Source organism: Argiope bruennichi, chromosome 9, assembly GCF_947563725.1.
Source record: "Argiope bruennichi chromosome 9, qqArgBrue1.1, whole genome shotgun sequence".
Lineage (NCBI taxonomy): Eukaryota > Metazoa > Arthropoda > Arachnida > Araneae > Araneidae > Argiope > Argiope bruennichi.
The window spans coordinates 40,200,094-40,224,200 of NC_079159.1; the positions used below are offsets into that span (position 1 = coordinate 40,200,094).

At 26.0% G+C, this 24,107-nt stretch overlaps 1 protein-coding gene across 6 annotated transcripts in view; it reads right to left on the minus strand.

Moving 5' to 3' along the window:
- Positions 1-24,107, minus strand: part of LOC129983662 (lysosomal-trafficking regulator-like) — a 99,013-nt gene that overhangs the window by 12,299 nt on the left and 62,607 nt on the right. For 4 of the 6 annotated variants that reach the window (XM_056093227.1, XM_056093230.1, XM_056093229.1 and 1 more), the window contains exons 29-47: positions 23,389-23,474; positions 23,164-23,286; positions 22,403-22,627; positions 22,203-22,288; positions 21,050-21,124; positions 18,582-18,713; positions 16,740-16,892; positions 15,774-15,850; positions 13,355-13,543; positions 12,492-12,637; positions 11,690-11,798; positions 10,141-10,202; positions 9,751-9,794; positions 9,445-9,588; positions 8,229-8,470; positions 5,540-5,606; positions 4,432-4,585; positions 2,835-2,975; positions 1,265-1,482 (exon numbers count right to left, since the gene is read on the minus strand). In XM_056093227.1, coding sequence (XP_055949202.1) covers positions 1,265-1,482; positions 2,835-2,975; positions 4,432-4,585; positions 5,540-5,606; positions 8,229-8,470; positions 9,445-9,588; positions 9,751-9,794; positions 10,141-10,202; positions 11,690-11,798; positions 12,492-12,637; positions 13,355-13,543; positions 15,774-15,850; positions 16,740-16,892; positions 18,582-18,713; positions 21,050-21,124; positions 22,203-22,288; positions 22,403-22,627; positions 23,164-23,286; positions 23,389-23,474 — 2,473 coding nt within the window. The remainder of the gene's footprint in view (positions 1-1,264; positions 1,483-2,834; positions 2,976-4,431; positions 4,586-5,539; positions 5,607-8,228; positions 8,471-9,444; positions 9,589-9,750; positions 9,795-10,140; positions 10,203-11,689; positions 11,799-12,491; positions 12,638-13,354; positions 13,544-15,773; positions 15,851-16,739; positions 16,893-18,581; positions 18,714-21,049; positions 21,125-22,202; positions 22,289-22,402; positions 22,628-23,163; positions 23,287-23,388; positions 23,475-24,107) is intronic. The other 2 variants (XM_056093232.1, XM_056093231.1) reach the window with 2 other exon arrangements.

A 24,107-nucleotide genomic window follows, 5' to 3' on the forward strand; every position in this document is an offset into this window, starting at 1 on the left:
CTTAAATGTATTGTGTTTTTGTAACAAGGGAAGAATTTAAAAAGTATTACTTGAGAAAAAAAATGGTAAATTTTGTTCAAAATGATATTTGATCAACTTAAATTACTTTTTTTGCTAATATAGTAGTAACAAAGGAAATTTCCAAAAACAGTTAGGTTTAAATAAGCAGATATTTGAATTCTCTTTCCTGGAATAAAAAGCATTTTTACTTTCTCGTATATGAAATATACAAAGAAGAAGTATTGTAAGCGTCAAAAAATTTGAACTTGAAATTTTAATGAATCTTCACATTTTAGATATCCTAGAATAATGGAATTATGTGTTGTCTGTGAACATCACTTGAAAACACTTTCAACTAGACCCATAATATTTGGTATCCTATCTAAATACCAAATTCGTAGATTACTACCAAATTTTGAATGAAATCTATTAAGAGAAAGTTTGTCTAATTGGTTGTCCGCATACAAGAGAGCTCGATGATTTATAAAACGAATAGAGCTAGAAAAGTGAAATTTAGTAGACAGATCGGGCATCAATAATGCAGACTTATATCAAAAGAGGAACAAATCCGTCAAGGTTAGATCGTCTGTCTACTTTTGCATTGATTCTGAAGGTGATAATTCAAAACATATAGGTAAATGAAATTAATCTCACAGTTTTAGCATCTAAAGTGCATATCTTAATCTAATTTTGAAGCAAATTTGTCAAATGGTTGACTGCCAGTTAGTTTGTACTTTCTCAAGTATGTAAACGCGATGACTTAAATATATGAATATAATTCTTAGGACTATAATTGTAATTCTATCTCAAATTCTCTTTTCAATTGGTCGTTAAAAAAAAGTACCCAAAATACATATTTGATTTTATGGTATCTGTGTCAGCCATTAATTGCCAAATAAACAAAAGATCGCACGTTAGAATATGCAAAAACGTTAAATTCACACCAAAGATAGATCTTTTGTAGCTATTGTTCGTAAACAATATGCAGTAAACACGAATGTACCGTTTTTTTTAAAAAACTATATTATAAAGCACACATCTCAAATGAGTAAAGATAAAAATCTGAGCACTTGTGGCGTTCACGGCCTTACCCAAACTCCACAATTTAACCACTTCAGTACCGGCGAAAGGAGAAAGAAGCATTCTCTCAGGTTAATACCGGAAAAGAGGGGGGGGGGGGAAGGTGATAACACTTTTATTTGAGAATATGCGAGAAAAATTCGGGATACCACATCCATTGATTTTATAAAAGAAACAAACTTACTGCTGGATGAAATACATTAATAGCCTTTATTGCTGCTTCACCAGTCTGCTTATATCCAAAAACTAAGTCAATCCAATTGTGAAGATTTTTAGTAACGGTCTCCGATTCTAATGCTTGTCTATGGATAAGTATAAATAACCGAGGATTCTGTTTACACCATGGTGGAAGCAATACATCATTCACTCTTATACCAGACTGACGAACACCAAAGTCGAAACCTAAGGTAAAAATATGCAAGAAAATATGAATAAATATGATTCTAAATTAAAATAGTACATGTAAATAAAATGTATAAATTTGTATTATTTTGAAAAAAAAAATCCAGGCACAAATATTTTAAAACATACATACATAATTTTATCATTAAAATGATGTATAATAATTTTAATGATAAATTAATAATAATTTTATATTAATAATAATTTTATCATTAATTATGTAGCGATCAATAAAGATCGCAATCCAGAGGACAGATTTTACTATTTATAATGCAATAAATGAAGAAGAAATTAAATTACAAAATAATAATACTGATTGATATACGGTAGTTTTGCAGAAATACGAAATCAGTAGGGTAGACGAAAAAAAAAATCTTATCGATGTTTACACATATAAATATTTCTATAGAAGTGATTTAAATTATTAAACTCAAGATCTAAGAAAACAATCGATTGAATAAAAGTAGGTAGTATTCAATCATACTGACACCAAATAATATGCTTAACAAGAGCCCGCTTTTTTTCTTTCTCCAAATAAATTTTTTTTATATCAAATTAATATAATATTTATTTATTATACTATATTTAGAATACATTTCTCTTTATAACTTATTATTTCTGCAGTTGGTATTCTTTTCAAATGAACAGAGACTTCATTCAAGTTTGAAAAGATTATTTGATGGATCTAGGTCTGAGATGTCGGTTTCTATCGTAGTGATTTCCATTCGTACCTTTACAAATGCACTGACTATGAGCTTTTTGTTATGAGAATCTAACAACTCACCAACATCATTATTGCCACCTTCCTAATTAATTATTTGGTACGACCAACAACTTGAGCAAACAATATAAGCGATTTTATCAGTTACTGGTATTATTCCAAGCTCATTTTTGAGAAAGAACAGAAAAATTTTGCTTCCATTTTGAAATTTTACATTTATGCCATATTATATATATATAAAAAAATCGAAGTAGAAAAGAAAAATCTGGAACCGTATAAAATCGTAACCGTCTAATTTCACATAAGTCGAGGTATTTCCAACACAGGGATTAAAATTTCAAAAACATAAATTATAATAAACTATTATTCAATACCAAGTAAAAATACAAGCACAACACGAATTCTTATAATTCAATACACAGCACACTATAACAAACGTTTTCATAACATCAAGAAACTAGATTTACTCAAAGTGAATGCAATTATATTTGAATAAATGCAGACTTTTAAATATATATAAAAATAGATCTGTATGAGTGAAAAAATAAAGCATGGCATGAAAATACAACCTAAGAGCATTCGGAAGAAAAAAAGAAATATAACAACTAATAAAGAAATTTAAATCGCTCACCGTTTTGATTTGATAAAAATTCTGGTAAGAAAAAGAACTCAGGGATTAATTCTTTCACATCACTTGTGGAATCTTTCGTTACTAATTGCCATGAAGTATCAACACAGTGAAAAGCTCGGTCTGGTATATCAAAGTTATTGTCTGAAAGAAAAAAAATGTATCTCTTTTTAAATAGATAAAAAAATAATTTAATAGATTAATATATAAAAAATTAATTAAACACATAATAATTTTATCTCTTTTTAAATAGATAAAAATAACTAATTTAGGAACGACGAAACAAAAATATATTTGAGACACATTATAATTGAATTTCTTGGGAAGAATTCCAAAATGAAAATATTGATACAAAAGTTAAGAAAAAAGTTTAACTATATGTTTGATAAACATTAACCTAATTAGTAACAACAAAACTTCCCTAGAGCAGCATTTTCAATAGCAGATATATTCTTTCAGCTAATAATTTGAAAATTTAAATACATATTGTAATGTTACTATAGATTATAATATTTCCTTAGTCATGTATTCACAGTTGTAATATTTTAAACTTCTGTTACTTGAGTTTTTTGGTGCTAAAATATTTTTCAATATGCAAAACATTTAGATATTATCATGCAAATATCAAAATAATACACAGTACAAAAAAATCAGATATTGCAAAAATTTAATTATTATAAAGTCCAATTTAAAAATACTGAATGCTAGATTTTTTTTTACAACTTTTATGGCAATATCTGTTATTTTTATTCATCATCTAACAATAGTATCATTCATCTAATATAAATGGATGAATGATAATATCTATTGTTTCTTCAGTAATTGTATAACAGAATGGGCACTAAGCAACTTTAAAATGCCCCACTGTAAGAATATATAAAACATTTTAATGAGAGGACTACAGTTTTTATTTTCATAAAAATCATCTCAGTTGGATTGTACACAATATTTGTAATTAATAATTAGCTTTGTAACTTTATCTGAACAAAGCATTAATTGCAAATATATGTATTAATATTAAAAAAAAAAAACCCAGCAATTTCTAGAAAGTAACAATATCTAACAATTTTTTAAAAAGTCTAACAAATATTTATCTTAAAAATATAATATAAAAGTATGTGGTGGAATGAAGATTATTATGATCTATGCAGGAAGCAAAAGGATGAATGTTTTTAGGAACATTTCTTTTAATAATTACATTCACACACTAAACAAGCACAAAGACATTCACGCACAGCTTAACAGTACAGCATCACATCTCATTCTCATTACACATGCAATGCATCATGGGATGGCCTAATCAGGCAACACTATCTAGTATCCAAAGAGTAATGTAACTGCTACAAGTACAAAATGCTATTCATACTAGACAATATCCCCAAAATTTTATGAGTTATATCATGCCTGACTTGAACAAGGCAAGAAGCAAATTAAAAACATATGAGATTTTAATTTTTTGATAAAATCATTGCTATGTGCTATTATTACTGCACTCGTATAATAAAATAAAATCATTTTGAAGTTCATTAACATAGAAAATAAATAATGTATAAACACTAAATAAACATAATAAGAATTAATAAATTAAAAATCAATTTACCTTGGTATTTAATAAAGCTGTAAGTATATGGTAGGAGCCGAATTAAAAAATACAATACAGTGCCACTGTTACTGTAGTGAGATCCATAATGATATGGTCCAGATATAGGAAGTTCAGAGGTACTGAATGGTCCACAAGACTGTTCTTTCAGTAACTAGAAAGATGCATTTATAAACAAAAATTTTAGTTATTAAATAATTAAATGACAAAAAATAAATTAATTCATAATAATATATCATAAAACCATACTAAAAAAACCATGAAAATTCTTTAAAAAAATAATCGATAAATATGATGTCACAGACATATGACAAATGTAATTACAAATATTATTATGCTGAACAGTAAGATTTAGTAAGCTTGCAGCTATCATTACCATTACAATTTGTACATTTTTGAGTCACACACACACACAAAATAAATTAAAGTCAAATTTAAGTTGTTATAACTAAAAGGAAAAGATGATGATGGTACGGAAACGACTTTCAATTTTCATTTTATAATCCTGAATTACGAAAATTTAGGACTATGAAAGTTTGAAGAGAAGCATTTAAACCTATTTTAGCATTCTTTTGGCATCTAGGCTTTTCTGTCTTTTCAACATCCAGGTTTATATACTTATCTGCTGTTAAATTTTTTTCGAAAGAAAGCAACCAAATCAATTACTAAAATATTATGAATTAAAAAAAGAACTGAGATAAATGGTGTTGAATAAAACTCAAGCAGTAATAAAAAAAGAATAAAAAAACAACAAAAGTTCTAATGTAAAAATTAGAATTATATAAGCAAAAAATATATAAATAAAAAATAATTTGCAATTGATGATCACAATCTAAACATTGTAAAGAGCAGTTGCATAATAAGCAGTAAATTCAAAATTTGATATTTTGCAAATATCTTTATGTTTATCCGATGGGCATGAAGCTCTTCAAAATTTAATTTCCATTTGCTTAAACGATAAAAATTGCACCATATAGTAAAAAAATGTAAAAGTTCAAATATCTAAGAAATATATTATTCATTAAAGTTAAATTTTACATGAGTTTGAAATGTGGATTAAAAAAAAAAAGAAGCAGTAAATAAAAATTCGTAGATAAAAAGTAATTACTTCATATGTATCTTGGTAAAATTTTTCTCTGGATTTATGCTGAACAGCTACTGGTTTTTCAAAATTTCTGTAAAAGAAAAATAAGTTTTTAAAATCCAGCAAATCACTAGAAACAGACAGAGTTCATTAATGGATTTTGAATACAGAATCGAAGCAAAAAACAAAAATATATATCTTGAAGTACATTTAAGCCTTTTCAATGACCTATTTAAAATTTGACTCTCATTCAATTACTGACATACACAGATTAAAAACTTTGCATGCAACTTTAATCATGTACCCAATAAACATATGAGCAACTCTCAGTGTAGTTTACAAGGTTGAAAATTAGTAAATGAAAAAATAAAATTAATTGGTACGAAATAATTGACAGAATATTTGATGATATTTTGCTTCAAAAATTAACCCAGTGTGAGTAGTGTTCCAAAACTTTCTTGCATACTCTTAATAAAAGTAGTATTTTTTTTCTCTATATATAAAAAAGCTTTGGATTTTGAATAAGGATTTAAAGGTCATGAGTGTCGATAATTTTACTTTCAGAGGCCTGCACATTAGGGTGAAACGTAAATAGCTTAAAAAAAAAATTTTCTTTTAAAAATATTTTTGTTAGGTAATAATGCGGAAAAGTTGCCTTTCAGGTTCAAAAACAATATTTGAAAATTGGTTACAATATTAAATTATCTTGAAGTGCAGCAAAAAACTTGGGAAGAAAAAAAAAAAAAAAAAAAAAAAAGGAAATTTTTAAAAAGGGTCTTTGAAATTTTTTCTTAGATTTTAGCTTGGCAATAGTGGTGAAAAGTTAACTTTTTATGTTCAAAAAGAATTTTAAAAAATTCTGGTTGCATTACAACAATATCTCAAGGTGCCGAAAAGAGCTTAAAGTTTGTAAAAAAATTGAAAAATTAAAAACTTTGATAAAATATTTTTATGAATTTTTCGTTCATATAATGTTACAAAAGATGATTTTAAATACGTATATAAGCATTACAATTCGAAAAAAATTATTAATTACAAAATATAATAAGATAAAATTATTTTTATGTTCAATTTTGCGTTTCTTACTTCTGTACTCTTGATGATTACAAATGTTACAGATGCAAAATGTTTGTTTCTACTTCATTGCCACATTAAACAGTTTTTTTTTTAATTAAATTTTGGCATATTCACAAATGAGTCAATTTTTGATCTTATGCATCCTTTTCTTGCGACTGAACCACAGACATTTTGAGCCAATTCGGCCACCAGTCTCACAGCTCTTTATACTGATTGCATGTGACAAGGAAGCCAGGGAAAGTCGATAGCCGAGTCCCCTATACTATTTGGTTCAGCTTCAGATGCCTTCTGCATAAAGATTTAACTTAATATTAAACCGCACAGGAACTTGGTAGTTTTATCTCTTCTTGTCTATTTGATGGATCTGGTTAGCTTGTCTCTTTTTGCAAAGAACACTGTTGTTCTTCAGCATTGTCAATGTCGCCAGTAATCATTTCTAATGCACTAGTATTGTTTGCCCGCTCTTGATTAAACTTAAATATTCTCTGTAGTTCTTTACTTTTTCTTCCTCAAAGCGCTTGTGGTAGCAATATCAATATTATCTATAACCATTTTCCTGTTAGAGCATTGATCGTTTATAACCTTTTATTCCATAACTGGCCTTTTTTTATATATATATACAGTCAGTAATGTCAAATAAACGTCTAGTTTCTTCTGTAAATTCTGTGAGGTTGTAATTAAACTTATCTGTACATTTTCTGCTTTTAGACTTTAATAAATTTCTGTATTTAGCATGATAAACTTTTATCATTAGTGAAATTCTTTTGCTAGAAGCAACAGGAATAGAAGCTCTTGACCATATTTGTTCTATTATGGGAACTAAAGTGTCACATATTTCGCTTACAGGAGGATCCTTCTCTGAATCAATTTTGAGGTTATGCCTAATATAACAGTAACACTAGATTCGAGAGTAGTGTGTTCAACTTCAAGCAGATCACTAAATTTCCCAAAAATAGAACACCCCGATATTTATCTTGTCTTCACTAATTTAGAGTGAGCCATTTTTACTCATAGCAAAGCACACAAGCACAAACTAACATATCAGTTACCCAATAGACAAAATGGAGGGGAGACGCTAACTCAACTGAATACTGCAAAGCTATTGATTTGAAACCAGCTCTGTCCTTGTCACCGGACGCAGACAAATTTCCTCCTTACCTCACTAACAACCGCTTCGGCGACGATTCAGTGTTATGCCAGTGCAATAGTAAAATTGTTCTTATACTTTTATTCATACAACAATGCCTAATGAAGCAAAAATTTCAATTTTATGAAACTAACGTCCTTGCGGCACCTCAAGACCTACTCCAATTTTTTTATATTTATAACTTATTTTATTTATACCAAAAGGCAACTTTCCCACACTATTACAAATTAAAAATCAAAAATTGATTTTTTCGTTTCACCCTACTGCACATGAAGGTTGTGCCAACAATTTTATCTAAAAACAATATGCAACAATAAAACATCATTAAGGTGGATAGTATTAGAATAACTGATAAACAAAAATAATATTTATGAAATTATAAATATTTATTTTAAATTTTCAATTAATTTGCAATTAAATATTCTCGAAATACATAACCAATGCATAAACAAAATCATTTATTATTGAATATCGTAGCATTATTCTCACCTGTATACTGCTGGATCCAAAAGATTCAAGTACGGACTCGCATAATCAGCCAAAATGAAAGGGAAAACTGGATATTGCATAAGATCATTAAAGGAACGACCAGCAAGCTTATTCAATTGAGTAAGATATTCAAAGTTTGTGATAGCTTTCTCTCTCCACAACTGAGTTAAGTATGCTACTTCAATGCCATGCTGACAAGGTAAGCCGTGTTTTTCTAGTTGTTTCCAAATGTACTGAAATTGCTGATTCAGGAATAAATAATTTAAAAATAAACATAAAAAATGATAATACATTTATGCACAAACTATATATTGTAATATCTACTTTAGAAAACAAAGCTAAGGCAAATAATAAAACGCAATTAACTTGTTAGATATTGTCAGGTTGTTCCAATAAAATGAGACTATTAACAAACATTTATTTGTTTCACAACTTATATTAAATTACTCTTTATCTCAATTACCTGATTTTTTAAAGAATAATGTCTATAAATTGACAAAGCAAAATTAGAAAATTAAGCTATTAATAGTTACGATTAAATATCACTAATATATTTTCAAAAAATAGTTTATCCATTCATAAAAATTTCAAATTACACATTTAAAAAGAAAAAGAATTCAAGGATTTATTTGTTTCACATCTCATATATAATTACCTGGTTTTTTTAAAGAATAATGTTCTGAAAATAATACAGAAAAATTTGAAAATTAATTTTTGATAAATACCACTAATTAATTGATAATATGCAACTATCGAAACTTTATGAATACCCTATTCTATTATTTTTAAATTCAATTCAGTATTTTAAAAAATCATCAATTTTATGAAACTTTAATGTCCTTGGAGCACCTCAAGACCTACTCCAATATTTTTTTATATTTATAATTTATTGATGGAATTTATTAAAATTTATTACAAAATTTTTGCTCTATATCCGTAAATCAGGAAATGGCCATAAAAAAGCTCATTCCATTATAATTAAAATAACTATATTCATTAGAAACTTCATTTTCAAAGATTCACTACATAAACCCTTCTATACTTTTTAAAACTCCAGTTTTTTAAATAAGGAAATTTTATGAATAGATGCAGAAAAAATTAATATGAACAAGAAGGACAAATGGAATAAATGGCAAAATATTTTTCTGAGATTGGAATGCATTTTAAAAATTATTCAATTTTAGAATAGGAAATGAAGGAAACTTTTGTTACTTACCCTTTCAGAATCAAATGCTATTAAGTATGTTAATCCATTAGTTAGAAATATTTCAAAGGCATTGTTTTGTAATTCATATCTGCGAGGTACAATTTCTTTAATGCAATCAAATGGTAAACTTTCAGAAATAGGAAGATGTATATTCTGAAAGAAAAAAAAAAAAAAAAAAAAAAAAAAGAAGCATTGCAATAATAAAACTTTGAAAGTAGAAACTCCAAATTATATTATGAAGCAACAAAAACAAATATGGAAAAAATTTAATAAAAGAAATAATAACTCTGATAAAAAAAACTATAGAATACTCACCTTTGCTGAAGATTCTTCTCCAATAAGATGAATACAATAGGCACCTAAAAGAAATTGACACTTATTTGGTATTACTTAAAATAGAAACATGCCAACAATCATACAATACATCAAATAATCCAAATTGAATAGTGCATCAAGAATTTATTTTGCAACAAAAATAATATATTTTGCTATGGATAACTTAAACAATTTGATAAAATAAAAACATCAAAATTAAAAACATTTAAAATATAAGATTTTTTTTTTCCAATGGAACAGCATCAAGTTAAGTATAATATGTATTTGCCATGCTTTTTCTCAATTTTTTAAAGATCATCATAAAAAATTAATAAAAATCTATTGAACTACTTATATTTATATAATATATTAAAATCAAATAAACTATACCAATTAGAATTTCAACTTGAGCTTCTTCAAATGCTGTTACAATTTTGCATGTTGATGTATATCTAAAAAAAAAAAAGGACAAAAATACAAACAAAATAAATCCCCTATTATTCTTCATTTGCATTTAATCCTGTATATTTGATGTCAATTACATGATTTAACATTATGATGTTAATTATATGATTTACTATTACCTATTTTCACAAAATAATGACAATAAACTTCCTAAAAAAATTAATACTTTTTCAACAAGGTACAACATTCTATAATTCTTTGTGAAAAATTAATGATACAACTCTTTGCAAAAATCAATTCATTTTATGATGTATCAGATAATTTATCAATTCACTATAAAAAATTTTTGCTACATTTTAGACATGAAAAACAACTTTATTTCTATAGAATTTTTCAAATATTTTTATTTAATGTATGAATGGTACAATCTTGGCCAATTCAAGAAAAAATAAGAGAATTTGAATTTAAAAACCATTTTATTTCTTTTTGAAGCTATATATTAATCTAGCAATTTTTTAGTTTTTTCAAGAATAAAAATATTTCTCTATAAAGTTTATTGAATGAATCAAAATAAACAGCAATCCAGGGAAGCAATATCTCCAGAATTGATAAGTAAATCCAAAGAAAATTGTTAGCAGCAGTTACTTAACAGGTTTTTTTTTAAATTTCTGTTAGCATAAAGAATGAATAAAAATGGTAATGAAGAAAAATTTTACAAATATTATTGACAATGTTTAACATTATAATCTGGTTTGTTTGTAATCATACAATAAATCATTTTTTTAGATACAACAGACTAATTTTAGTAAATTAATTATGAAACAGATACATTCTTAGAGACATTGAAGGGTAGGTATATATTATTATTTAGTAACTAATTTTATATTTTCCAATAACTAGTCTCCAATTAGGATGCCAATGAAATTAAGTTAAAATTGGAAGCATAAATCCTCTTTATTTTCCTCTTTATGTCCTTGGATGATTGAAAATATGCATCCTTTGTCCTCTTTCAACACCATAAGACACCTCTTCCATTATTCATTTCTTAAGAAGACCTTTTCGTAAGCATTCGATTAAAAATGGACCTGTTCCGAATGATCAAACTTTTTAGATCAACTGGTGAATTCTCTGTCCTCCTTATTAAGATCATATCCTCCATATGAAGATATATTTTTAAAATCTAAATAAATTTCTAAGGGTTTTTTTGGGGGGGGGGTCTTAATGTAGAAGTTGTCATAACACACACACACACACACACACACACACACACACACACACACACACACACACACACACACACACACACAAATGGTATTGTTTTCTAAAGTTTACTAAACAAAAGCTATGAAGTTTTTAGAAAGTAAATTAATGCAAAAAAATCATCATGCAGAAGCTGCTTTTGTATGCATACAATCATCAAATTTCAAGTCTTTTCAATATTGAATAATCACAATTACACAAATTTTAAACTGATAAAAAATTTTAATTTGTTATAATTTACAAAATAATTAAACAAAGGTACAAAAAAACTTACTCAATTTGCTCATGACTATGAAGTCTATGCAACACCGCTGCTGAATCCGGAAATTCATTATCGTGTAGCAGCAAATTTAGAAATGGCTGATTTTTATCTTTATTGACCACTAAATTTCACAAAATAAATTACAATTAATTTAAAATTTTCAGTAACAGATTTATACATGTAAAATGTATCTACTACAATCATGTAGTGGATCTAAAATTTTTAAAAGAATCAAATTTTTAATGCATATAATGAGCAAAACATTATCTATATAAAGTTTATAGACACATAATACTATTACATATTTATGCTCATAAAGAGTAATCAATCACAAAATGTTTCACATCATTATGTTTTGCTGCACATACTCCAAACCAGTTCTGAAAAATAACAAAATTATTAAGTAATGAACACGAATTCAATGGAACCACTTGCAAAGAGCTGAAAAAAAGCAAGATTCCATTGTTTACTTAAATCACAATCAGCTAGAAAGACAAATACAATATGGAAGAGTGATTCAAAAGAAGTTCTATTCTGCAGAATTCATTTTGCATGACTTTTTTACTGTCCATTCATATAATGGAAGGGGGGGGGGGTCAACCATGTACTAAAATAGAATATAACTAAGCTTCCTCAGAAAGATTTTAACAAAAAGAAAGAAAGAAAGGAAAGAACTTGGAACCCAATTAAGAAATCAAATTGCTTCATGGAGCATTGTTTCACTTATCTCGGTTGAATGCATGCGATTGAATTTATAATTATATTAATAAAATGTTTTCAAATAATTTATAATCTTACTGAAAAATAAACTTACCCAATCTGTCCATATAATCGGGCCTCAGGAATCTTGAGTCCACTCTGAGATAACATCTTTTCAATCTTCTCCTAATCCTAAGGGGCCCTTCAGTAGGATCAAGTTCCCATGAACGAGGATAAAACTCAGGGATGTGCCATACAGCTCTGAAATATTTAAACAAAAATATTTTAAAATGTTGGTGAATTAAATAGAAATCTAGATTTAATCTCAAAGGAATATAAGGAAGGTAAAAGTAAAAAGAAATCTCAAAATTTTAAATTTTTTAAATAAAACACATAATTTAATAAAATATCAAAATAAGATTAGTGGAAAAAGAAGAATTTTTGCATTAAGCAAAATCAGAAACATGTGATGTAAAAACATTGCCAAATGAATAATAAATATTTAAGAGGCATGTATTGATTTGAAAATTTCATATGGCCTATAATGAAAAACTCCTGAATATTAAGGGGGTAAAACAAAGTTTAATAGTAGAATATTTAAATCAAAAGTGCTACAATATATATAAATTTTTTTAATTGTTGAAAGAACAAGTATATTTTGAATTAACCATAGTATTCAAAATGAATGATTCAATGAATTCAGAAAGCTTACTAAGAAATAAATAATACAAATTTTCAAAAATCCTTGGTTAAGAAAAGAAATTTGATCATACACTAAAGAAGGAAACATAATAGCAGATGAAATAAAAATGTCAGAACTTTAATGAAAAACATTCAGTCTACTATCAAGATTCTGATCCACAGAGTAGAAAAATTTAAAAATAATGGAAGAAACTTTAACAAAATAAATATTTCAATAAAGAAGAAAGATAAATAAAAAACTAACAATTTATAATGCAATATTAACATATCATTTACTTCTCATGAGTCATTTGCTCAACAAGTTTGAACCAAGTCCTCCGCCCAGAAGTTTCTTCATAATATTTAGCTTTCAATTCTTCCATAAAAGATTTTCGTTCATTGTTCTGAATTTCAAAAACCTTTTGGGTGACACTTAGTGCTTCAGTAGACACTTCCTTCGCCAAACTTTCAAATTTATGAAGCATTCTGAAATAAATTTGCATGAATAAATAAAAGAAAAAAATATTTTATTATTTATGAAACAAATTATAAATACATCATTTATAAATAAAAATTTGCATTTTTACTTTATAAGAAATTATAAAGTTGATAAATATATTTCAATTAATATTATCTTGATATCTTTTTAATATTGAGTAAAATGAGCAGGTAAATAAAATGACAAAAATCTCCAAGTTTTAGGGTAATTTAGATAAATGTCACTTTTTTTAAAACATAAACAGAGTAAGCTGGTATTTCCTTTTAGCGAATATTCACAAAAGAAAATCAACAAATAATATATATTCCTAAAACTTTTCATATACATAAAGTAATACTTAAAGAGCAAGCCAGGATGAGTAGCCTTCTTGAAATTTTCTCACAAACTTCCTAATAAAAGTTTCTATGCACTGTTAACAATATGCTACTGACAAATAATAGTTAAGAAAGAGTTTATTAATATATGTTCTTTGGCAATTAATAGCTGGGATGTAGTTAATACAGAAAACCAGAAAGCTAAATGTGTATTTTAGATACCTTTTTTGGAACAAATTATAACTACAATTTGATGCAATGCCACAATTTTGATCAAAAAATCACAAACTAAATTTAACAAATTAAAGCCATTGCTTTTTTGAGCTATCCATTTGTATATGAGAGAGTACAGATCGACAAACAAACTTTAAATGGGTTAATGGGTTTTTGTTACAAATCTATACTGTAGATGCCAAATCTGTGTACTAAATTTTATTAGTTTAGCTTCACGAGTTTTGTCATTATTGTGTACTCTTGTACAATATCAGCAAGCCAGAGAGACTTTTTCTGAACGGATTTTGTTTGAAATTTGACTGAAATCTACAAATTGGGTGGAAAGATCAGACAAAATTTTATTCATTTAGCTCAGTATTTTTTAGTTATGCTCACAAACAGATATAATTTCAAAAGTTTTTGGTCCTCCAAAAGGACAGAAATGTGGAGATTCAGCAAAATCCTGAGCTGAAATTTTTTGATGATTACAATACTTTGTGTACAAAAAAGTAAAAAGGTGTTGCAACACTGTTGTACCAAGTTGTTAAAGGATGTGAAAACAGTATATTTTTCAACCATTTTCAATCTACATAATCCATCTAATTTTTTTTTTTTTAACATTGTATTTTAACTGATTTAAAATTTTAATATTCTTGTTTGATGCCTATCTCAAGGTTAAAGATTATAAACTGGAATTTGTTGAAAATAAAGACAATATATTTGAAATATAAAGTAAATCTCAAAGTTCTATATGATTTATAATTAAGAATTAATTATTAATTCATTTTAAAAATAAATAATAAATTGATTGGCTTTAATTTCCAATTAATATATTAGAAATGTTTATACTTGTACTTAGTATTTTCAACAATTTCTATTGTTCAAAAGGCTTATAAAAATATAAAGTTTACTAACACTTTAAAAAATTCTACAGATATTGTTCAATTTAATCAATTCATTTATTTACTTGAAAATAACTAACAAAAGAAAGAAAATAAATTTTTAAACTGCATTCAAGCTAAAAGTTTTTTTAAATAATAATAATTATCTTCTTTGTGATTACTGAATTCTAAATAAAATGCTTATTGGATTAATTTCATATTAATAAATGATTTGATTCAAAGATCATTTATTGTTCTTAAACAAAACTTCTATATACTTTCACTTTATCAAAAAATAAATACTTCTGGCGCAAAAAATAAGCATACAGTCATTCAAAAACCATCACTATTATTTTTTTTTTTCAAAACATTGCTTTTTTTTTTTTTTTTTTTTAAGTAATGCAGTGCAACATAAAGAATTTCAAAAGTTTTCGAATGCACAAATATTTATAACAAAATCCTATTTTGAAGCCACTTAAAAGTTTAGAAAGGAAACTTTTAGTTTGAAACATGGCCAGGAGGCAAGAAAGATTACTCAACTGACACCCTCCACTTTAATCCTCCATACTACGCCTATGTGAATGATGCATTTCAAGTAAATTCAGGTCTGAAACCAGAACCCAAAATCATTCCATTCCCACATTATCATAACATGTAAACTCTGCAAACTACACATGCCTATGTATGATCATGAAAGTTAAGAGGTTAATAATAATATCATAATTACTACTATTTTAAGGAAAGGAGTATTTATTCAGTTGAAGCTTGATATTTGGAACATACAAAATATAAATGTGTATAATAATTACTTTTCATTATACTTATTGACTTCAGATATCCATTTACAGCGATCTTCATTCCACAGATGAATCCAGTCACATTTCAGCTGAAGATATGAATAATAATAATTAAGAAATGGAAGTTTCTAGAAAATTTTGATTATACTTATGACAAAATTTGAAATTTCAAAAAATGATAGCGATACAATTCTCATTCAACAATAATTAAGTTATATGAGAAAGAAAATTCAAATAAAAAAATTGAAACATATGTAGTATATAAATTCAGTTCATTCATAGCATGCATACAATTTCAAAATATTTCCATGCAAAAGTAGACCAAAAAATTTTATAAATGAAGTTTGTTTGCATCTAAATTAGGTATAAAGTATGTTTGTACATTTAAATTATTTGAAATAAGATATTACTTTGTGCACTTCATAAAATTACAAAGATTACACTTCTCTGGATTTTAACTAAATTGGATTGAGAAATATAGTAGACAAATATTACTTGGAAGAAAAAAAAGCAGCATATGATATTTTTCATTAAAATAAGTTATTTATAAATTAGCAAGTAAAAAATATCATTTATTTAAACATTTGAATAATTAAAAAGTAATTTAAAGGAAATTAAAATATTTTTTGCTGCCTTTGCCTTTTTCATTTCATGGAGGTACATATTGTTGATATTAAAATGGATAAAAGAGAATAAAGGGTATACATGTTTTTTCATTACATGTATAAAACAAATTAAGAAGAGCACTACAATAAAACAAGCATAATGTAAACATTTAAGAAAGTATGCAAATAAAGACCAGAAGTGGAATACCTTGATAAGATAGCTAACATTTGATTCTTTAAAAATTGATTAATGACTTTTTTAATAAAAAGAAAGGATTTTTATAATTGATTACTATGAAATGCTTATATGATCATATTTTTAATATGCATAGACAAAAATTGAAACTTTAGTTGTCAAAGATCTAAAATTCACCTTTTGAACATCTGGAGCATTTGCAAGAATACTTAAATATGAAGAATCTTTCAACAAATCCTTCACTATAGAGCACATAATTATTGCATTCTTTTTAAGTTTGGTTGGTGAATTAATGAGAAGATCATCCAAAAATATAAGGAAGTATTCAATCTGGAAAAATAAAACATTGTTAAAATGAACAACTTTTTGGATAAATAGAAAAAGGATAAAATTCATCCTCAATCAATATAAATTCTTAAAAGCTAAAAAATTAATATGTTTGTAAAGTTACAGTGTATTAATTTATATACTTCATACCACATACATAATAATATAGTAAAGCTTAATATAGACATGCAAAAAATGTTAAAAATAGAGTCTCAGCTGAAAAATCTGAGAAAATAATTCCTTCAATTGGTGGTCAATATGGATTGCGATATTTTCTAGCATTAAATATCCTATACATATTCTCGCTCTTGAAAAGCAAGACTGACCAGTAAATGACAGGAAATCATAATAAAATACCTTTTAAGGCCTAAGGTGTTTATTGCAAAACACTGAGATTTGCTGTTCCCTCTCATGTGAAGATTCTGAATATTCAATCAAATGAAAATGTACCTCATTAGACCACTAAATTTTTCAAAAGCATGCTTTAAAAAAAAAGCGATTATCACCAAAAACTGTACAAAACAATCAAAAGCCATTGATAAGAATACTGAAGTTTTCATTTCACGGATTACAAAACTTTCCATACAGTAGATCAATGGGCAATTAATTCATGTGACATCTTTAGAAAAACTGCAGGATAGTGGGAATGAAACACTCTTATAACCACAGCCACAGTAGGGAAGTTGTGACAGAAATATTTTCCCTAGTTTCATTAAAAATATTTCCTCCCCCTTTTTTATGGCAGTACACCCCAGTTCCTTTAAAATTGGAAATCATCTTTTTAAAACCATTTTAGACACTGGTCCATTCAGCAGTCTTCTCAAACATTGATATTTTCACATTGCAACAAAATTATTATGATTGTTATGATAAAACATCCGGGGCCTTAAAGCCTAATCCTTATTCTCTAAGTACATAGACATAGGAATAGTTATTAAACCATAAAACAACAATATGGTAAAAGGCAGATTTAAATCGTAAATTGCTTTCAATATTTAAAAAATAATATTTTTATAAAATTCACAACAATATATATTTTTGTGAATGTCATATTTTTTCTGAATGAATATTATTACAATGAACATTCTGAAGGTAGTATCACTGTTCTTGATGACAATACTCCAAATTTTGATAAACATAATGCAGAATAAATAGGTATTACTAAACATAATATTCATAAAATACAAGTATTTCAAATCAGTATTTAAGGCACACCCATTTACTACACATTAAAAGTTATCTAAAACTTGAATATATTCTAAATTATAAAATTATAAAAATATAACTTTCAACTGAAACTATAAATTTGCATAAGAGAAAAATAATATTTTCTATAAAGGAGCTTTGATTACTGGCAAAATATATGTATTCTAAAATCAGCTTGGGCATCTCTATGCTGAGAACAGATTTTCACAGTACATTGTGTTTAGAATATCATAAATGAATTGAAGAATTCCTGCCAATCAAATGTCTGTTGTAAGTTTTTAATACTAAATCCGATCATTCGAAACTAAGAAGCATGCAAAACATGGGAAGGGGAGATTTATAATTCAAATTCAAGAATAAAATTAAGAGCACAATTTCTTTTTATTCTTTTTAAAGAAACAATTTAAATAGCTTTATCACAACTGTTCGAAACAGATAATTTAAACCAAAGGTTTATCATAACATTTGCTTTCAAAAGCAACTTACTCTAGTGATTGAAAATACAACTAGATGAAGAATTTTTTGTTTGAAAGGATGACTAGCTAAAATTTCCACAACATATTCTTTGATCAATGGATCTTGGTTTGGTGAGAAGACAGACATCAAAAGACTGCTCAACTGAAATATAAAACAAAAAATATAGCACAGAAAAAAACAACCAATTGCTCATAGAACAAATCAATTATGTATGTTATAAATTATTCTCCTAAATTGATTTATCAAATATTATAATTTCTGTAGCATTGAATATCCACAGCTCACAAACTTTTGACTCAAATATCAAATTATAAATGTAGTATTTTCCTATATGGAAAATACTACATAATAATAAAGCAAAATTCTTTTCCTTATTATTATTATTTTCTTTTTCATCATAAAATTTCTAATATTCACTCTTTGCGGATTTAACTTTTCATGATCATTTCAGAACATGCGTGAGAAAAGTTTGAAATATGACTGATTATAGAAAGTTTAAGGACAGAATTAAATCCTAAGTACTAAAAATTAGAATGTAATAGACAAATGCTGTTACCATTATATATTTTTTCTTTTAATATTTATTTGTTTCACAACTCAATATCAGGTGGTTTTTTTAAAAATATAATTTTAAATATATAGTGCCTAAAAAGGAGAATTAAATCAAACCTTATAAAGATCTATCCAGTAATTTATTTATTTTTAAATATAATTACTGGATAGGTCTATCAGCAAATATTACAGTGTGTACCTTAAAACTTTCAAAAATCTAGTTTTATTTCATTAAAATGATTTTTTTTTATAAAACTCAGTATAAACAATATGAAAATAATTATTACACTATTTCTTTTAAAGCATATCAATTTGGTAAACTTGAATAGAAATCTAATTTAAAATCTCTCAATCAATTTAAACTTTCGCAACTTTTATTTCAGGACATAACTTATTTTAAAAGAAAATTGCAAACGGAATTAATTTTTATCAATATAATCTAAAATTACACATCACAAAAAGAAGTTATTTATAAAATGTAAAATATTTTATTAGTATTCTTTGAAAATGAAAAAAATTCTTTTCAGAATATAGAAATTAGGTAAGAATAAGTTTTTTTTTTATAAAAATAAATATACATATATGCAAAGATAATAAATTTAAATCATAAAAATATTTTTAATTTAAAAACTCTGATCTCTTTTCTTACATGTAAATAATTAATTTTATTTGATAACTCGGAAAGTTTTCGTGAATAAGTCACAAAATAATTTTTTCCAATATGGCATGCTTAAAGTAAGTATTTTATTTTATTAAAAATATAACTTAGTGATTTTATACATTCTTATCAAAAATCGAGCAGGAATTTGAATATCACTGTAAATGTTCATAAACATATTTACAAAACAATTTTTTTATGCAAAAAAAATTCTTTATGTAATAGCTTAAAACATAAAGTAATAATAAACAATATAAAATTTGGTTACCAGCTCCACTTTTAATTAAAATAAAAACATCATCCACAAGAAAGGATTTTTAAATCAATTAATTTCAGTCCTGCACATAAGTGTTTTGTACTTCGTAGCATAGTGAAAAAAATGTAGTTTACTTTTTAAACGCTTTTTCTCCAAATGACGGGAACTAAAATTTGGCCCAGAACTATAATTTTGGAACAAAATTTACTATCAAATTTTATTAATATAAGTTGATGCGTTTTCTAGCTGTCGCATTTATATATGCATGAACATACAAACTAATAAACAGCCCACCCTATCACCGGATTTGGTTTATAATTTGATATGGATCTAGACTTTAGATCTTAACCAAAATTTTAACTATGTATCTAAAACTTTTTTCGAGCTAACCTATTTGCAAATGAGCAAACCAACAAACACATTTCTCCAAAAAATGGATTTACATACTCATGAAGGTCTGAAACATAAAGATCTGCCGAAATCTTGAGTTCGAATTTTTTTGACAATTACAATACACTCTTTGTATTTCGAAGTGAGACGATAATAAAAAGTGGATCAAACAAATTTTAAAAATTTCTGGCAGCTACTTTCCCCCATAAATTATAAAATTATTTAAAGAACAGTATAATAATTCAATGAAGCATTGCACTTGGTAATTCAATTGTTAATTAACAAGATGATTTAGTATATAAAATTTAATAAATCAAATTTAACTCATTAGGAATAGAAACCTTTAAAATAATAGTTAACAAATGTAGAAAGATATTTTAGTTATCTAATAAAAATAATTATTTAACCGATTGTCATGGAAGTTTCACTAAAGCTTTCTTTATGTTTCACAATATTCGAGAGCAAAATGTGAAGAAAATGTATTTAATAATTTGGATTTCTACAGCATACAAAGGGTTAAAGAATTTCACTTTAATTTATATAAAAGAAAATTTAATTTGAAGTTTACATATTTGCATGGTTTGTAATAGTTAACATGAAAAAAGTATTAAAGATAATTACCACTTTCTTCAAAGCATCCTTTAAGCAGCACATAAGTGTTGAATATTCACTTTTTAGGGTACTTATATTTTTACTCTGAAAGAAATAATGATGAATAAAACTATTCATATGTCAAAATAAAACAATAGCCAAACATACAATTATCTTAAATTCTACATATTTTTCATCATATATTATAAACAATCAAACAACCTCAAAAATTCATAGAATTATATACGAGTCAATCATACATTATTAAAATATGAAATATATAAGTATACTAAAAAAACATTAAATAATATTAAATGAAGAACTACTTTTGTATGCAATTCTAATTAAAGGTATATAATAAATAATAATAATAAAAAAATGTATGTGTTTTTCTTTTAGAACAGATTGTTTGATGAAGAGAAAACCAAATATTGCTTAAATATACATCGCAGAGTAAGAATATCAAAATTTCATTTTCTTACATTAAAGAAAATGCATAAAACCGATTTTAAGAGCACTCGTATTTTGTTAGCAAAAACACAGAAAATGTTAAAGGTAAAATAAAATAACACATAGAAAAAATTATTTCAAATGAAATTTAATTTTTAATACAGAAATAATCAGCAAGTCCACATTTTCTTAGTTTCCTAAAATTTTTCCCATCTAACTTTAAAACACACACATATATCTATTAAAATCAGCATTTCAATAAAAGTCTATCTATCTAACTAATAAAAAGTGTGTACAAATGCCTAATAGAAAAACTAACAAAACATAATAATCTATCACAATTTATCTATTTTTCTATATAATACATGTTCACAACCAAAAAAATTTGAAGAATTGTTTAAATTTAAAAACATAAAATACTTAAAATTATGTTTGTGTCACTAAGAAAAATTGCAAATAATAGAATCTAATACAGTGATGTATTATACTATCAAAAATAAATTAATCAACAATAATCAATGCTTTAAATGTAGTATCCCCCCCCCCATCATTTTCAAATAATTAACTGCAGGAATTAAAACACCATATAAATAAGAAACCTTTAAAAAATCACTTTTTAGAAGTATTTTTAACACTAAACACTTCAACTCAATTATATTCCTAAACCATAAAGATTTTTTAAAAAATGAAGCACTTTTGAATATTGAATCACAACAGTTATAATATCATTTACCATTGATATTCCAAGGCCTTTAACACAAAAAATAAAAATGGCTTTTATGAAATCCCTTTCTTTAACAGAGATTTTTATCCCAGGATCTAGAAAAAAAAGCCAAATAAGAAAATTTGCAAATAATAATAATAATAATAATAATAAATAAATAAAATTTATTTCTAATAAATAAGATGAAGCTAAAAAAAAAAAGAACATACCTTTAAATACAATAAAGTGCATTACTTCTGTAAGCATGTATTCAAATCTGCTGATAATTTCAGTCATAGGGATTTCTCGTATTGATTTTCCAAACTGAGCATTATTCTTTTCAGCAGGATATAGCTCTTCATTTTCAACCCCAATATCGTCAACAGGCACTGAGATGGTAGAAAAAGTACCTAAGGTTTCTTGAAACTCGTTTAGGAGTTCCCAGACTGTTTTATCTTACACAAAAATAAATAAACATTGAGTATGACAGTGAAAGCTGTGATTTTTTTTTTATTCATTTATAATTATAAAAGAGATTTTATTCATTTATTAATGAAAATCAAGACCAAAATTGTGTAAATCAGTGGAATTAAAATTACTAAAATTCCAATAAAACTAAAAACATGCCTTGCTTATAATTTATGTTAGAATTTAAAATTATCTCAGACAATTAAAATGAAAATCAAATTTCACAGAATATAAACTCGTAATAAGAAAAAAAAATCAGTTTTTATTTTTTTTTAAATTGAAAGAAAGGAACAAAGTGAAAATATTTCAATTCATTTTACATTCATTAACTAAATTATCCAGTAATGTACAGAGAGAAAATTTAGTCATTGAATTTTTCTAGTAGTTTTTAAAAAAATTAACCATGTTAAATATGAAAAAAAAATTATTAAAGTACTTTAATTCAATTTACAGTAACCTTAGAAGAGCAAAATAATGAATATTTTCCTGTACGAAAAATTTAGGAACAAAATATTGCACTAACCATTAAGATATGTAGAGTTAGACTTTAAAGTATGAGAGTCCCATAAAACCGCTAGTTCTTCTATTACTTGAAACATCATACACTGACATTCTCTTAAAGTCTGAACAGAATGTGAAGTGGGACCTGTTTGAAAATACAATAAAATTTTTTTATATTTTCTTAATATTTTTACAGATATCAATAATATATTAGATTATATAGGATGTACTAAATATTAATACATACCATAATCATCAATACATTTTCTTTCTAAACCAGCAAAACAATGAAGAATTTCACAAAATTCAGAAAAATCTTTCGAGCGTTTGGAGCTAAGTTATAATATTAAAAAAAAAATTAATTAGCACTTAATAATGCATATAATTTGCAATGATGCAGCCTAAAAAAAAATTACCACACAGTATTTTGAATACAACCAATTTGTTCTCCCCTCCCGCTTCATTGATAGAATTTCAGCAAATATAAATTTAATTTACTCAGTTACTTTTGCATTACTATAAAGAATTTTATTGAAGAAAATGAGACGATTCATACATTTTAACATCACACATAATTATAATTAAAAGTCAATATCTGACATACACACACAAATTAAAAAAAAAAAAAACATCAACAGACAATATATACGATTATATATATATAGACAATATATACAATTATAGATATACATATATATTGTTACAAACTTGTAATGCTGCTTCCCAACACGGTTAGTTCTATCACGGGAAAGACCGATTTACAATCATCTATAGTGGATGCTGCTCGGATGCCGAGCCAGTTATTCCTGAGCTTGCTGACAAACTTAGCGACAATTTGTGACAAAATAAGTAATGATGGAAATATCGAGAATTTTGACGATCCATCCAATAGGAACTGAGATAATCCTGATTGGCCCAAAAGGTTCTCGGTCCGCCTCCCGGGAACTATAAAAAGACTGCAGTCTC